The sequence below is a fragment of the Etheostoma spectabile genome, chromosome 2, assembly GCF_008692095.1.
Source record: "Etheostoma spectabile isolate EspeVRDwgs_2016 chromosome 2, UIUC_Espe_1.0, whole genome shotgun sequence".
NCBI lineage: Eukaryota > Metazoa > Chordata > Actinopteri > Perciformes > Percidae > Etheostoma > Etheostoma spectabile.
This window is the reverse complement of record NC_045734.1, coordinates 30212007-30229430: the sequence shown is the minus strand read 5'-3', so window position 1 is coordinate 30229430 and position 17424 is coordinate 30212007. Positions and strand designations below refer to the sequence as shown.

Genomic DNA, 17424 nt, shown 5'->3' with positions numbered 1-17424 from the left:
CAGACGTGTGTGTGTGTGTGTGTGTGTGTGTGTGTTTGTGACAGTCTAGACATTAAGCGCATTTGTTACACTAATATGAGCTGCAACATATGACACAAGCCTTCAAGCCGAGCTTGAAGGCGCCCACATCCATCTTTATTTCTAGCACAACACACTCTGGCCTCTCGCTCTTTTTTGCTTAAGTCTGTTGTAATGAATGGGCTTGTAATAGAACTCCTGATATACTGATCTTCGATCTTTCTCTCTCTCACACACGCACACACACACACACACACAAGCATAGTAGTTCATTTGACACATAGGAAGTTTTCAATGAACAAAAACTAAAGTTATCAGGTCTGTTAGGCTTGGATGTTTAAATGGAAAAAAACATCATATTTAAAGTAAACAGAATACACTGTTAAATAATGTACAATGTACCACATCTGATGCCAAAGCTTCCTCACTATTACAACACAACACACACAGCACTCGAATTTTTGTCCTGGACATCACTTTTTGTCCTGAGTGATGTCATTGGCGCTGGCTTAGTCTGAGGTGTGTGTGTGTGTGTGTGTGTGTGTGTGTGTTTGTGTGTTTGTGCATGCGTGCACGTTTTATTTATGGTTTTCTGAGTCTCCACGCCATGCTTTTGTCGTGGACTATGTAAGTGGCCTGAAGTTTATACTGTACGTGCGTGTCGATAACAGCTGGGCCAGTGTGTGTGTGTGTGTGTGTGTGTATATGTGTGTGTGTGTGTGTGTGGGGTGTTTATAGTTCATATCCAGTTTATTTCTAGGTAGTTAGATAGCTACTGATTTGGTCAAACTACAGTGCTCAAGAGGGGGAAATAAACTACAATTTTGACTACGTAAGGGCCCTGTTCATGTTGTACAGACATATTAATTGCATTGTGTGTGTGTTAAAAGACAAAAAGGCTTTCTAAAACATGCCCCGTTAACTGTTGTTTTAGCTCAGGGGAAGCTTGTCCATGTAGCCGCAGCTGCTCCGTGTTGCCTGCACCAATTCAGGTCAGTTTTTCTTTTAATCGAACATACTCGCATATTTATAACGATCAAATTTAACATAAAAATTGTCCGGAAATCTCCTTTAAGAGTCAATGTAGATTTTCATATTGCAACAATATCATAATCCTACATTGAATCATTGTGAAAACAAAACTTTCTAGATGTTGTGTTGTTACTCTGGCCAGGTCAAATTACTACATTTATGATTCTGTCCATGTTGACATTAGTAGCTTCATGTACATTTATTAAATACTTTGCTTTGTTTTTAGCTTTTCATATAGCTAGACGTCTAAACTCTGGGACAAGGCCGTTGTGTTTAAATAACCGCCATGCATGGCGCTAGATTTGTTTCTTTATTACATGCGAGAAATTAAATGATCTGAGAGAAAAAAAAATGTTTGAGAGAAAAGGTTTTCAAACCAATAGCAAATAAATATAAATTTGAAATTTTTAAAATTACTTCTGAGTAAAAAAAATGTCTCTCAAAATGTTTTTTTAAACTCTCAAAAATATATTTTTTGCTATAAGTGTGAAAAACAATTCTCTAAAAAAATTGTGTTTTCTCTCACGTTTTTCTTGTCACTCTCAAAACCTAAGTCTCGCTCTCGTCTCAGGATTTTTCTCTCGCTGTGAAAGTGATGTCATGGTTCCTATTGGCCCGTCGGTTGAGCACCGTCTTGCCTTGGGAGTCCATCTTAATCATTACACCGTTGTCACCGGCATGGATGCGCTGCCTTAGCTGACCGCGGAAACTAGCGTTAGCTAACTAGCAGCCAGCTCGTTTCTAAATAACTACCTTTTAATTATCCAAACGCTTTTTAACAGTCAAACTGAAGCGTGGAAACATTGCTAGAAAGCTTCGCTGCCGACCTCAACCTGATCTGATCGGAGCTCCAGCAGTCCACGGAGAAGCCCACTGCCGGTAGCAGCAGCAAAGCTTTCTAGCATTGCGATGGGTGCTAATTGACAAAAACGCTCCTGTGTAGGACCCTATGGAACTATGTGGTTGTATGGTTTGGAGGACTTGTTGGCAACACTGGTTGATGTTACAGAACCCCAACAAAGGTGTCACTCATCTCATTAGGTGGTGGATGTGCCACATGCCTTTGGTATGGAAGATCTGGGTACGAGTCCCACTGCGATACATCAAGCAATGTGTCTCTGAGCAAGACGCTTAACCCCAAGTTGCTCCAGGGTTGCGCGACCTCTGACATATATAGCAATCGTAAGTCGCTTTGGATAAAAGCGTCAGCCAAATGACATGTAATGTAATGTCATCTGGCAATAGCAGAGTGCCTTCCTGCCATGTGACAAGAGTGTGTGAGTGAAACATTAAGGTGCGACATTTGACTCATTTAGTGGCGGGCTGGTGGGATGGCTAGTTAGCTGGCTAGCTCATTGAAAAGCTACGTATCAATGAAAAGCCACTTTTCTACCAACGTAGATACAATACGTGGTTATTGATACCTATGTTGTTGCCATAGCAACTCATGCAGATGATGCATTGATGATGTCTGGACCCACACATCCAATCTGATTACTTTCAAATAACAGTGACAGTCGGTGTCTGTGTAAAAGGCATTATTTCAGAAACTAATCCATAGGCACCTTTTATTTATTTAAAAATCTTAATATGTTGGCACTTTATTAATCCCAATAGGGAAATTCATCTGTGTTTGTTTGCTTGTTAATGATTCAAATTGTTAAAAACAAAATGAAATTAATTCCTTTGTCTTATGTAAAAAAAAAGTTTGAACAAAGAAATCAATTAAAATCGTAAATTGAGTGTTGTGTAAACAAATCAGAGATTACATTTTTAACTTCTAGCGTTGGCAGTGAACATAAATCCCTAATGCATATTAGTTGCTTATGAATATAATTATTAGAAGAGAGGGGGTTGTCCGCAGGGCTGTAGAGGATGTGTAAAATTGAAATACTACATCAGGCGAGGTTTCCCTCAGGCACCTAGTGTGATTACGGTTTGAAGCAAAATGGGTTTCTCCTTACTGCATCACTAACATTTCTGGGCTAAGTTGAGAAACTTTTCTCATTTTGTCATTTGTTGCTTTTCCTGTCAGAAGAAAGGATAAACATCTTCAAGCAGGAACTCACCATTGTCTGTAGACACCATGAAGGTGTTGGGAGTTGTATCTCTTCCCCCTCCTCCGTTTTCAAATGCTCCATATCCCTCACTCTCCTGAAGCTGCCAGTTTAGACCAAACAGGTGCATAGCTGGAGATGAGGAGGGAAAAGAGGGGAGCAAGAGAGGAGAACACGTAGGTTAATACAGTCTGCAAAATAAAAAGAGGATAGAAAGGAAGAGGGAGGAGAGTGAAACGAAAGACAAGGGGAAGATTGGGTGATAAGAGGAAAACAAAAAATTATAAAAATGTGTCTGTCTGAGTCACTAACAGACAAAAGAGGAGAGATGTGGACATGTGTTTTTGTGTGAGTGAGTGAGTGAGTGAGTGAGTGAGTGAGTGAGTGGTTAAATATACACTCGGGGCAGTGGCATTATAGTAAGTTTTTGAAAACATGAATAACATCTATAATGCTCTCAGGCTAGACATGCAAATTAACTGGGCAACTGCAAACACACACGCACACACACACAACCACAGAAGCCCATATTGAAACACATACAGTATGCACAAATATAGAGCCATACACAACCAATAAAACCAGTTTCCCATCTTTCTCTCTCACTCACATCCACCAGTACCCAGAGAAAGACACAGAGGAGTGTGTTAGCATCAAAGAAAGCCTCCAGCAGCTAGTCTGACATAACACTCACCTCTACCACCTACGCTTTTACTCATGTTCTCTATCTGTGTGTATGTCTGAGTGTGTGGCTATGTGTGTGTATGCGCATGGGTCTGTGTGTGTGAATATGTGTGTGTATGTTCATGTGTATGTATGCGTGTACACGCCTGCCCTAGGGGTTGTAAATCATCTGCTCACTTGCTATCTTCCTCCTCCTCGCATCTCAATTGAGATGTAACAAGATTTTTTGGATGCCAAAAAAAAAAAAAACCAAATTGGTGTGAACCGAACAGAATCATCATCCACACCCAATGAAGCCCATTTCTATTCACCATCACACTTTCCTCCTTACACTTGCGTTCACTCCTGTATTCTGCATGTTGTCTGCTGTATTATGCTGACTGTCTGACGAAGAACTGCAGAGCTGATGTGGCGTTTTACAAAATGATGCAGCAAAGGGGGAAATTGGTTTTCTTCTTTGCCTTGTCAGTCCAACAAAGTTACACACTGCAATTTAATAATGTAGGCTGTTGTCATGGTTCACACTGGTGTATCACACAGCACATCCAGTGTTTCCAGTCACATTCTGCAGGATTCAGGCAGAAATTAAAAAATGATCTTCAGTACAGAGAGCAGTGTTGCCAACTCTTTTCCAATGAAAGTAGCGAGCACTAGCTCCAAAACTTGCTAAATATAAGCAGATGACGTCATACGCTCATTTGCACATTTTTGGTGCCGTGATCCTGCATTGTTTGCACAAGCTTAGCGGTTGTGTTGGGGGGAAAATCCCTCCTGTGCTGTTGGCAGAAGAGCTGTGGACTGTGATTACTCTGGGCAGCATGCATGGGAATGAATTGCAATATAATATATGAATATGATACTTTTTACAAAGTCGCCAAGTTGGCAACTCGTACAAAGAAGAATCCTTCTTTTTTTACAAAAACTCTGTGAACTAATTTTCTACGGATTACTATTAGACAGAAGAGTATATATAGTATTTAAATGTAGAGTGTAATATGCAGTATTATCCTATAAACAATGATTAGCACAAAAGTAATCCCTCTCAATCATCACCCAGGAGGAGTGTGTGGCGCGGTCTACATCTGCCTAGATTTTTTTCTTTTCTTCTCATTTGTCTATGTGCAGGATGTTTATTGGCATCAGAAAAGACCCATGGATGTGAAACCCCCAGCCCCCCCCAGCATCTGATACCGACACACACGTTTAACTGACTCATGCAGGGTCAGGATGAAGGTCTGTATTACACAGAACCTGGCGATGAGTTTCCTTCCTGCAGATGTGTGTGTGTGTGTGTGTTTATTTATAATAATAATAATAATAGTACAGACAAAGTCACTAAGTGCTTCACAAGATAAGCATTTGTAAAACAGATGATAAACAAGGTAAAAAAGAAAATAATTATTGAATGAACAATATAAATCATTTCAACGATAAAAACCTAAAACCCAAAGTTTACAGACAAGACTCATGTGCAATTTTGAACACATCTGTCTTCAGTTGCTTTTTAAAAGCTTCAACAGAGACCGCTGACCTTAAGACAGCAGGAAGGGCGTTCCACTTGTTTGAAGCCACTGCTTCAAATGAACGGTCACCTTTAGTTAATTAAACGAGTGCGTGGGACCACCAGTAGTCCCTGGTTAGAAGACCTGAGGGACCTGTTAGCAGTGTACGGAGGGAGCAGGTCAGAGATATAAGCAGGTGCCAGAACATGCAGAGTTGTATAGGCCAGAATGAGATTTGTGCTTTAGAATGTAATCGCCATGAAACAATCAGAAAATGACATTTTATTTCTATGATTCGCTGTTTGTTCGGCACTCCATCTCTCTCGTTCATTCCCTGGCTTTCTTATATATCTGCTTTGCTGCTTCAGAAAGAAAGCTTTTAGATAACAAAATAACGGGAGACGTTTTATTGTGAAGAATTTAAAAGGAAATTAAACGGATGCTGAAAATGGTGATACAGCCTGTCAATGCGAGACGTCAAACATTTTTACGAGACGTTTTATGAAACTAAAAAATAAGGTTATTATATATCAGCGACTGACTTTTTCAAGCACAGAGGGGCACAGAGCTCCAGACAAGAGCAAGCAGCACAGGAACAAAAACAGGTTAATTACAGACTACAATTTTAACATCCAAAACACATGATTCTCTTTCACGGCCATGTGGACCGGCTATGAAAACCAAGAACAGAGAAGCTTGGATTACAACACACACAGACAGTATGTCCCTCTATTATATCTTTACATATCCAATATTTGTTAACTGATATAGACCCTTTGCAAACACGTGACCACGATCATGAGACGAGGCCATGACGGACAGCTAAATCACAGGAAGAACAAGTGTAGACGAGAGGAAAGTTTCATTAGTTTCAATCAGTTTAAAAAACATAACACTAAATAAATCGTAACAATAATACTATCTTCTCCTTTGTGTCTTCTTCTATTGAGCAACAAGTTGTCATGCTGTTATCGGTCAAGGTAGGGCATCTGGTAGGTGCTCACAAAAAGCGGTATTGGAGAAGTTGGAGATAGCAGGATTGGATACTGACCCTTACCTCCATCCTCCATCTGTTTTCGCGGACATCATTAAATCGCAGAGTCTGCCCAACTTCAGTCCACACGATCTGTAACACTATGTGGTAAACGGGGTCTCCCCGTATACTGGCGCGGATCTCAAAGCCTTTAAAAGTCTGGATGGTGACCAGTTCTTTGTAGCTGGCTGAGTTGCAGGTACGCGATGCAACACACCAAGCTAAGACATCAATCTAGGGTTAATTTTGTATTAAAATCTCTTTTTTACTTATGGAAAGATTTATACAACACACACCCTATGTTTTTAGAGGACATGGTCGGTCGTGGCTATCCACATACCGTTGTTCACTGGGTGTGCAAATGCAACTTTCTAATGGATGCCTGGACGCATCCAGGCTCTGGGAAGTGAAGTCATTCATTTATCACTGTTAGTAACCACACATAATTGTAACATCTAGCCATCTTCTTATCTGTGATTATATTCACTGTGAAGCACATGTTAAGATTTGACCGGTGAATATTACAACGTGATGGCAGCTGCAAGCGAGCAGTCCAAAGGTAGCTGCAGCTAGCTGGTCGGCTAGTCAGGGTAGGAGCTAGTTTCCATGCCATGTCAAATACAATTTAACCAATATTTTCATATGTATGTTAAGTTAAATGATCAAGGGAACGGCTTTCTTTTTGGGATATGAAGGTCAGTGAATAATTGATGATAGTTGTGTGGGTCATCATCGGGTTGACATGTTAGCTGGAGCAGCTGGTTAGCACGGCAGCTAGCTGGTGAGGATATTTTTATTATTATTCATCAGTCATTTAAAACAGAAAGGCAATACATAAACCTGCTTGTGTTGTTGAGGATTACTCTGCAGATTGTGTATGGGAGAACACAAACGTGAACAAACACGTACGCATTTACCGCATAGCTCTTCCGCCGTCCGTCATGGCGTTCATAATTCGCACGAGTAGCGCGTGACTTCACGTGCAAAGGGTCTTTAATAACGTTCTGAATATTGATTATGGCCTCTTTCATGGCCTCTACTTTTGGAGAACGCAACACCACATCACGCTGCGGTGGCCAGTCACGTAACCGGAGATCAGATCTGTCAGTGTGTTTTGTGCAGTGGTTTGAGATGGCGTGAGAGTCCTGTACAGGAAACAGGAAAACATCACTGCCTCTATTGCTGCCACCAGCACTAATTACCTGGGAGTTTGTGTAATAGCTGAATGTGTCCTGCAACAACAAAGCACTCGCTATGTCTCTTTTCTTCCTCTCTCTCCTGTTAAAAGAAGCTTCCTTCAAGTGCTGTCGGAATCATTGAACTCTCTAAACAATCTTACAGAAAACCGTAAATGTGAAATATAAAGTCTCCTTTATAAAGCTTTGTTGGGGGGAAAGAGGAATACAACAGGGTTGTCACACAAATGGGCTGTTTTATGGACACTGCCTCCCGCCGCACCACCCTGCGGAAAATTTCCGGATTGCTTTTCTTGGCTCGAATGCCCACATATGCATACTAACAGCTATAAGAATGTGGACACCTGTGGCCTAGATCAGCTCTGAAGGATCAGATCGCAATGTGCCCTCTATGCATCCTGGGTGCATTCTTACCCCTCCGATCGGACTTTAATACCAGGTCTAAACGGGGCTATTTTCACCAGCCAATGGCCAAAACACACAAACAAAACAGAGGATTGCTGTGGTACTCTAATGAGTTTGGGAGCATCTAAAAAAACACACAGACTATCATGGGCCACAAAAATAAAACCAACAAATCCTCTAAGAGAAGTCAGATGTTGAATATCTGTCCCCTGACAAAACACCAACCTGTTTTTTAAAAAAAATCGAGGAACACATGAGGACTGGATTCCTTGCACAGCACATATGAAAGACAGTCGTGTCAAGGACCAATTACTGGTTTTAACTTGGGAACATTTAGTGAGAGAACACCGCCCAGCACACACACTGATTCCGCCTCATTAAATTAGAGCCGTGCTGTGCTAGCAACCCCTCCTGGTGAGGACAGGAGCAAAGGGTCATGGGAGAGTGCTGGCTAATCGTCAGGAGCCTGTGTGTGTGTGTGTGTGTGTGTGTGTGTGTGTGTGCGTGTGTGTGTGTGTGTGTGTGTGTGTGTGTGTGTGAAGATTAATGGCCAACAGTCACACAAGACTTGCTGTCTCTAACAGCCTAGAGTTAGACTGAAAACTCTAAAAACCATTGTTGCATTGTAACATGGCATCATCTATGCATCCTTCCATCCTAGAACTTTAGTGTAAATTGATTTCCTATTCTTTTTAAGTATGAATTGCTTTGTGCATTTGAAGCTGTTATGAGATGTCAGCGCTGGAAATCATCCCGGGAAGCTTCTGGGGAAAAAAATGTGCAGCAGGAGAACTACTTGGATCAATATTCGGAGCAGGCGTGCACACACAGTCAGTCTTTACTGCATCCGTTCAGAAGAGCAAACTGATCCCAGTTCAGCCTTGATAATCTGACGCACACTGGGAGGGACTACATCGACAGATTCCCCACTTAAAGGGAAGGAGAAGTGTGAAAGACTATAACAGAGGACACTGGTCCACTTCATTTAATAATAATTGATACTGTTTATGTTTTAGTAATAGTGCTGTATTCACAGGTGTAGCTGTGATGACTCGGCCACTGAAGAATGTGTAACAGACACGTTGACTAGACCTAGGAAGAAAAGTACAAGTGTAACTTTTAGCTTTAATGATGACTCCATCCCGTTTAAGTGTCAAAGTCCAATGAGGAAGCATACCTCATAGCAAGGATTGCAGCCATTAGTTAAACCAGTACGTTTCCCGCTATGCCTGTTCTTGTGCATTGTGTTACAACAAATGGGATGACTTCCACCTTTATCATTGTGATTTGTTACATGGAAAGTGAAAAGTGTATCCAGTCTAGTATCCGGAGGAATTGCATCCACATTGGATGATTCTGCACCTCTTGATTTATGTCCACTGCCACGCTGAATGCCAGTGCAGGACGTATTGTGCCCTTTATGTAATGAAGCTGAGACTAAGGTGGTGGATCGCCATGGGGCATGTCTGACTTCCAGGCAGAAGAATAAAGTTTGCATCCAGTCAGAGATCTGTAATTAATGTCCTCCCTTTTTAAGTAAAAAAAACGTAACATTGATCTTATCCCTGAACTTGACCAAGTGATTTAAATGCAGCAACTATACCCAAAGTGTTTTAGTTCCTTAACGCAGAGGGTTGAATGATTAATCAAATTCAAACTGAAATTGTTATTTAACTGAACACAATTTTCAAATTGCAAAAAACATAGATTTGCAGTATTTCGGTGTAAAAAATGGAATGGCCAAGGCAAGTGCCTTGCCAAGGTTTTAGATGACATTGTTTTTTAAGGAACCGCTCGGTGTGTAGTCAGTGTGGTTGAGCAAGAGAGAGAGAGCAATGGTGGATGTGCTTAAAGCAGACAGCATAGCTGGTTTAATTTTTTACATGAATAAATGCTTCAGCTGCTCGAGACCCAAAGTCCCTGTGTCTTTGCTAACTTCTGGGTACAGTAAAAGGAGAAAAGGATGATTAATGCCTCTGTGTTAAATCTCCGCCCCGGCTACGTCCGAAGCTCCGTGGAGGCACAGACCTTCCTCCGTAGCCTTTCGTGTACCTCTACCCCCCAAAAAACTTAAAACAACATTAGATCAAACAGGGTAGATACACTAATCACCGTCACTTGTTCTTTTTATATTTCCCTGATTATGAAGCTTTTTGCGTGTGCATGCACAGGTGAGATGATGTGATGGCAGGCACAGCCATACAGCAAAGAATGTCTTTTGTGTCTTTAAATACTTAATACTAAAAACTGTTTGATCAGTTAGTTTAAGAGAAATTACAAGTACCTATTAGTTCACATCTAGCACGAAGAAGAAATACAGATACAGTTCTACTGTGAAATCAAGAACAACATCCCTGAAGGCCGTATTTAAATGAATTGATATATGAACATTCATCTGAGCCAATCAACTATTCAACCCACATCTCTGCCTCTGAGTTATGTTATGGACATAAATGTTGAACAGCAGGAGTGGTATGTGACAGTGGTGCTCTGCATTTCTGACACTGTGTCCTCGTTATTTTACAAACTCCTGACATGGCAGATTCATAAGAAATTAAAATCAACCTAATTATTACATATCATCATGCTGTAGCTCCCAAAATGATACTAAACCCTGCATGCAAATGTTGCAAATGCAGGAGTGCAAGCTAATTCATGGAATTGTTGAAATGAAGCAGTGTATCCTCACTCTTAAATTTATTTTTGACTCAGTGATGGGAACAATCAGATGAACTGCTTTTAGAGAAGTGCGGGTAAAGAGAAATTTGCTTTTTATAAAATAAAAAAAATAAGTGGATCAAAAGAGACTTGAATGAATGGATTCTGAATCATTAAAAATTACAACACCCCAGTGGGAGTCACAAAGAGACATTCATCGTAATGGACTTTCAGAGTCGGAGAGTGACAGGTCTCGCTGTTGCTGAGTATTTGTTCGGTGCAGGGCCTTGTTTTATGGGGCACACCTCGCCTCAGTTAGTCACAGGGGAAGGTTTTACGTGAGTGTGTCTGTCTGTGTCTTTGTTAACACAGTTTGCCTGCTAGCATATTAACTCAGGACTAAAAATAACAGCAGCTCTGGATCATCCCTTTATATTTGCGTATGTCTTAAGCTACTGCTTTATAAAAGCTTCTGACTGTGACATAGACATAGAACCTTTAGGATAACAATACCAATAAGAGAAGACATTTACATTACAAAGAATTCTGATCAATGACAGGCAACACAAAACAGCTTTGTAAGCTGACGATGTTTTGCTGTGTCAGTGACCCAAACCTCTACCTTCCTGCCTGTATAACCCACCGCGTGAGCTTCAAGCTATAGTGCGTAGTTTCTGTCTCCCCAATGAGGAATTCTAAGTAATGACGACAAAACTGGTGTCACGTAAACATGATACAAGTCTTCCGTGCACCACCCCCATCTCTCCTCCACACTGTTGCTTGTGTCAAAGGAGGACAAGGAGGATTAAAAAAAAAGATTGACTCTTCAGAAGAGGTCATTATTTTTATTTGAGTTTCTGCACAAGACAGCTAGTTTGCATGTTTTGAACCCGCCCAGAGGGGGTGGGACTGTCACTACCCGAAGCGAGTCTCTCTTTTCAGCAGCAAACTTTTACAACAAGTAAATGCAATCAAACTACTGCACATGTGTACCACCAGGATACATTGGTGCAGATCAGAGAATATGCAGGACACTTTATTACAGACAGAATCCTCAACACACCATGCGACCTTCACCTGCTATGGGGACCAGCACTAGTAAGGGGACATCGAAACAGTGTGCCGGACTCCACTATCTAGCTACCCGGCCTGCTAGCCTTCCAAGCAGATGCTGCTCTGTCGGGTAAGACTGGTTTCGCACATTCACTCAGTGAGTATTTTATACCTATGAGCCTATGTGTGTGTGCATTAAATGTAGCCTGTTTCGTACGACATTTTTTTATAATGTCATTTTCATATATTTTAAATGTGTAACACCACTTGAGCCACAGTGAAAGGTTTTGTGTATATGGTTGAAATGACAATGAAACACACTTTAGTTGACTTGACTGCCTCACTGTATATGTCTGTATCCGGTAGGCGTGGCTCGGGAGTGGACTTGTAGGGAAGCAAAGCAAGTGCATTCTGGGAGTTGTTGTTTTCATCTACATGAGCCAAAAATCAATTTTCTGGCTTTTCTCGGTCTAGAAGGCACCATATTTCATATATATTTTTCACATTTCTACTACATAAATGATCCAATTTAATACATATTCATCTTTCCAGTGGTGAAATATCCCTTTAACAGATGAATAACCTATGAATTTAAAAAAAGTATGAAATAGTAAAGAGGCTCTTAGTAACTGGTCAACACCCCTGTGAGAATTGAGACTATAAAATCTGTTTATTTCACTCTAAATTAGTCAAGTTAAGGTCCCAAATAGCTGTTTTCAGTAGTAGGACAAGCAAATCTCACGATTCATATGGAATGGGAAAAAACAAGGATTAAAAACTGTAATAATCAGTAAAGAGGGAGGAGGTACGTCTGTCACCACTCTTGGGGATTGTTTTTATTCTGCCCAATTAAAGACTATAGCCCAACGGTGTGATGGTGGATAGGAGGCAAAATCAAAGGAAATTGAGGGTGAATTTGAGGATATTCAAATACAAGCAATGATTGGTGATTACAAATTAGCTGTAAATTACCTAGATCACTTCCACCCATTCACTTCATTTACCTTACATACTTGGTATGATGTAATCAAACAATTACATTTAAGGGCCCAGATAAAAAAAAAAGTAAATTGATTGCACATGATACAGAATTCAAACCAATTTGAATGGATTCTGAATTTTAATAATGGATGTATAAGGGCATTATTATTTATTGTAAGATAATGGAGAAAACACACTACAAAGCTTTTAAATACTAAGAAAAAATACAATTTTTAATAGCACAATTTGTTTTTTAGATATTTACAAATGTTTCTTAAAAGAAATTGAGAAGGAGGCAATTACAGAACCTAATGGAATAATACTAGTAACAATAGTTGCAATCACAAAAGGAAGAAACCACAAACCATATCAAAGAGAGATGAGAAAAATAACAACAAAATAACAACTCAATAATGGGAAAGAATGTGTAAAACATGTTGGAGAGGCTGTGGGGATGACAAGGCCGCTCTTTGGAGCTGTCCAAAGATGCAAATGTATATTTGGAGAGTCATGCCGCATTTTCTTGGACAACAAATCCCATTTAATTGCACAACTCTTTATTTGGATGACCTTCCAGAAGGAATAACAGGACATGACAAGAATTACCTTCTGAAAACATTGATTACAGCAGCAAAGAAAGTAATCACTCATAAATGGTTACAGATGGGTCCACCCACAGCAGATAACTGGATTGGAATTATTAAAGAAGACGGACTTTCCTACTACGCCTGCAAAAGGACTTATGTACTGCAAGGCGGACAAAATGGATAATATATTTGTTGGAATAAGGCGCATGGTTGGTGGTCTCTCCTTCACATCCTCACTACTTTTAAATTGTCTTTGCATGATTTATTGCTATACTTGGTCATTATAGCAATCCACAAACAAAATGTAATGCTATGTATGACCCCTCTATTATGAGCCATTAGACCATTAACGTCTGAGATGTTGAATTTGCATATTAACTGCCAACAATGTTGTACTGTGACTCCATGCTTTGTATATAGTTAAAAAAACTTCTTAAAATGTAGCTGGCCTTCAAGGCCAGGCTAAGGTTAGAAGTCCCTCTAGTGGACAGAACATGTAACAACAACCACACGTTTATAGTGGCATGCACAAGCATTGAGTAGTGTAGTACATATTAATTACAGGCTGTACTTGAGCATTAAATATTTGGATGCTATTTGAATATTTAGAAAAAAAATATTTACATGAAAATCAAATGGTATTATATAAGAGACAGCTCTAATGTGAATCATAACAAAACTCTTAACAGATGCACCCAACACACACCACACACACACACACACACACACACACACACACACACACACCACACACACACACACACACACCACACACACACACACACACACACACACACAAGCCTGTGGCAGGCGATATTTAAGTCCAAGGCCCATCTGAGCTTCTATCATAATTGCTTCTGTTCATTGTTGGAATTGATGACCTTTCGAAAAAATACCACTTTCCCTCCCCTCGGACTCTTTTCTCTTTTATTACTTCCTCTCTCTTTCTCTCAAGGCTTTTTAAAAAGAATATCACTCGTACACAATCTAACAAAGAGCAAACTGCCCTGACACTTCTAAAGCAATGTAGGGGAGAAGGAAAAGCACCAAAGTATTTTTTATGACTACAGGTGTAGATGTGAGGCCTCCATCTGGATTTTAAAGGCTAATACGTTTGCCTTCTTCTTTTTGGATCGGAGCCTGCACTTACAAATAAGTTTGTCTTATTCTCAACTTTCAAATTTCCATTTTTCCAACAGAAGTGAAAGCATTAAAATTTGAGTGCCCAGAAACAATGCGTATTCAGAATTTAATTCTCGTCAGCCACTGAAAGAGCTTGAACCACAGGACCCTCCCCATGGGTCACTTCTTTATGCAAATGCACAGGTGTTTGGTGTTTTTTGCTCCCAACATCTCCTTCCAGGCAGCGCGGCAATGGTTATGATTAGAGTTAAGGTTAGCTGCCTGGAAGGCGACGTTGGAGGAAAAATACACCATTGAGCAAATGCTCACGCCTGTTGGTATAAGCTATCAGCCAGAGGCCTCCAGTGAGTCCTGCATGGTTATAGAGATTAATGACTTTAGTGGCATACTCTTAAAGCACCCATATTATGCTCATTTTAAGGTTCATAATTGTATTTTGAGGTTGTACCAGAACAGGTTTTCATGATTTCATTTTCAAAAACATATTTTTGTTGAACCGCACATTACTGCAGATCCTGTTTTCACCCTGTGTGCTTATCTACAGAATGAGACATCTCACTTGTTTTAGCTACTTCTATACTATCTTTGTTGGGAGTCGCACATGCTCAGTAGCTAGGTATGATCACATCAGCTAGATAACTCTTTCTCCAACTTTGGTCAGTCCAAGGCAGGATTAGCTGGGAGATGTCTTCTAGACAGGGGCACACTCCCTGCAAACAGGGACATGGAAGTAGTTCTTTTAGAGATTATTGTAAACTAGTGAGTGTTTGTAGCAGTGTTTTGCCATTGAGAATGAGCTAGCCACCTCATCTCGGCTAGTGACTTAGAAAGCCGTGCAGATTTGCCTTCAGACTCACCAGGAGACTGAAGGCAGAGGACATTCAGAAACCGTATCTCATTCAAAACAGCATGGATAGTTTTTTTTCCAAGTTTGTATGCGTATGTGCAAGCACCAGAGACACAATAATAGTAATGATTTTTTTCATAATATGGGCACTTTAAAATAAATATTGATGAGTGCGCATTCAAGTCTGACACAAAAGTAGTGTTTGCAACATAACAATCAAATCAAAAACTGAATAAAATTGTATTGAATCAATTTGACCTCTCCGGAACCATCACCTTATCGTGGTGGAGAGGTTTGTGTGTCCCTATGAACCTGAGGGCTGTGTTGTCTGGAGCTTTGTGCTCCTGGTAGGGTCTCCATGGCAAAGAGGTCTCAGGGGAGGGGCCAGACAAAGAATGGTTCAAAAACTCTTATGGATATCAAGGAAGGATAGAGGGACCCTGCCCGGTGGAAGCCCGGGCCCCCGTCTGGAGCCAGGCCCAGACGGTGGGCTCGTGAGCGAGCGCCTGGTGGCCGGGTTTGCCACGGAGCCCGGTCGGCACAGCCCGAAGAGCAACGTGGCACTTCTCCCTCCAGCCCATGGGCCCACCACCTGTGGGAGGATCCAAAGGGGTCGGGTGCGCTGCCACATGGGTGGCGGCGAAGGTCAGGGCTTCGACGGACCAGACCCGGCAGCAGACTGGCTCTGGGGACGTGGAATGTCACCTCTCTGTGGGGGAAGGAGCCGGAACTTGTGCGGGAGGTGGAGCGCTATCAGTTAGATCTGGTGGGCTTACCTCTACGCACAGTCTCGGTTCTGGAACCATACTCCTGGATAGGGTTGGACTCTCTCCTACTCTGGAGTTGCCCAGGGTGTGAGGCGCCGGGCGGGTGTGGGGATACTCACAGCCCCCGGCTGAGCGCCGCTGCGTTGGAGTTTACCCCGGTGGACGAGGGGTCGCCTCCCTACGCCTGCGGGTGTTGGGGGGGAAAACTCTGACTGTTTTTTGTGCGTATGCACCAAACAAGAGTTCGGAGTATTCGGCCCTTCTTGGAGACCTTGAATGGAGTCCTGTATGGGGCTCCAGTAGGGGTACCTCCATTGTTCTCCTGGGGGACTTCACGCACACGTGGGCAATGATGGAGATACTTGGAGAGGCGTGATTGGGAGGACGGCCTCCCTGATCTAAACCAGAGCGTTGTCTGTTGTTGGACTCTGTGCTAGTCATGGATTGTCCATCACAAACACCAGTTCGAACATAGGGATGTTCATAAGTGTACGTGGTACCAGAGCACCCTAGGCCAAAGGTCAATGATCGATTCTATAATTGTTTCATCTTATCTGTGGTCGTATGTTTTTGGACACTCGGGTGAAGAGAGGGGCAGAGCTGTCAACTGATCACCATCTGGTGGTGGGTTGGGTCAGGGGGTGGGGGAAGACTCTGGACAGACCTGGTAAGTCCAAACGTGTAGTGCGGTGAAACTGGGAACGTCTGGAAGAGGCCCCTGTCCGACGGGCTTTCAACTCGCACCTCCGGCGGAGCTTTCGTGCATCCCTGTGGAGGCTGGGGGCATTGAACCTGAGTGGACAATGTTCAAAGTTTCCATTGCTAAAGCTGCGGCAGCGAGCTGTGGTCTTAGGGTCTTAGGTGCCTCAAGGGCGGTAACCCCACGAACACCCTGGTGGACACCGGTGGTCAGGGAAGCCGTCCGACTGAAGAAGGAGTCTTTCCGGGATAGTTATCCCGGAGGACTCCGGAGGCAGTTGCAGGGTACCGACGGCCCGAAGGCTGCAGCCCTCGCCGTGACAGATGCAAAGCAGCGGGTGTGGAGAAGTTCGAGAGAAGACATGGAGAAGGACTTTCGGTCGCACCAAGGTGCTTCTGGAAAACCGTTCGCCACCTCAGGAGGGGAAGCGAGGGATCATCCAAGTGTATACAGTAAGGATGGACTTTGTTGACCTCAAATGGGAGGTAATAGAGCGGTGGAAGGAGCACTTTGAGGAACTCCTAATCCAGCTGACACGCCCTCTGTGGTGGAGGCAGAGCTGGAGGATGAGGGGGATTGTCGTCATTTCCCTGCGGAAGTTGCTGTGGTAGTCAAACAACTCCACAGCGGCAAAGCCCCAGGGATTTATGAGATCCGTCCAGAATGCTGAAAGCTCTGGGTGTGGAGGGGCTGTCTTGGTTGACACGCCTCTTCAACATTGCGTGGAAGTCTGGGACGGTGCCTAAGGAGTGGCAGACCGG

General features: G+C 42.2%; 1 protein-coding gene across 1 annotated transcript in view; it reads right to left on the bottom strand.

The window, feature by feature from the left end:
* Positions 1–17424, bottom strand: part of tenm3 (teneurin transmembrane protein 3) — a 257341-nt gene that overhangs the window by 104123 nt on the left and 135794 nt on the right. Inside the window, 1 exon segment of the mRNA XM_032528287.1 lies at positions 3120–3239. Coding sequence (XP_032384178.1) covers positions 3120–3239 — 120 coding nt within the window.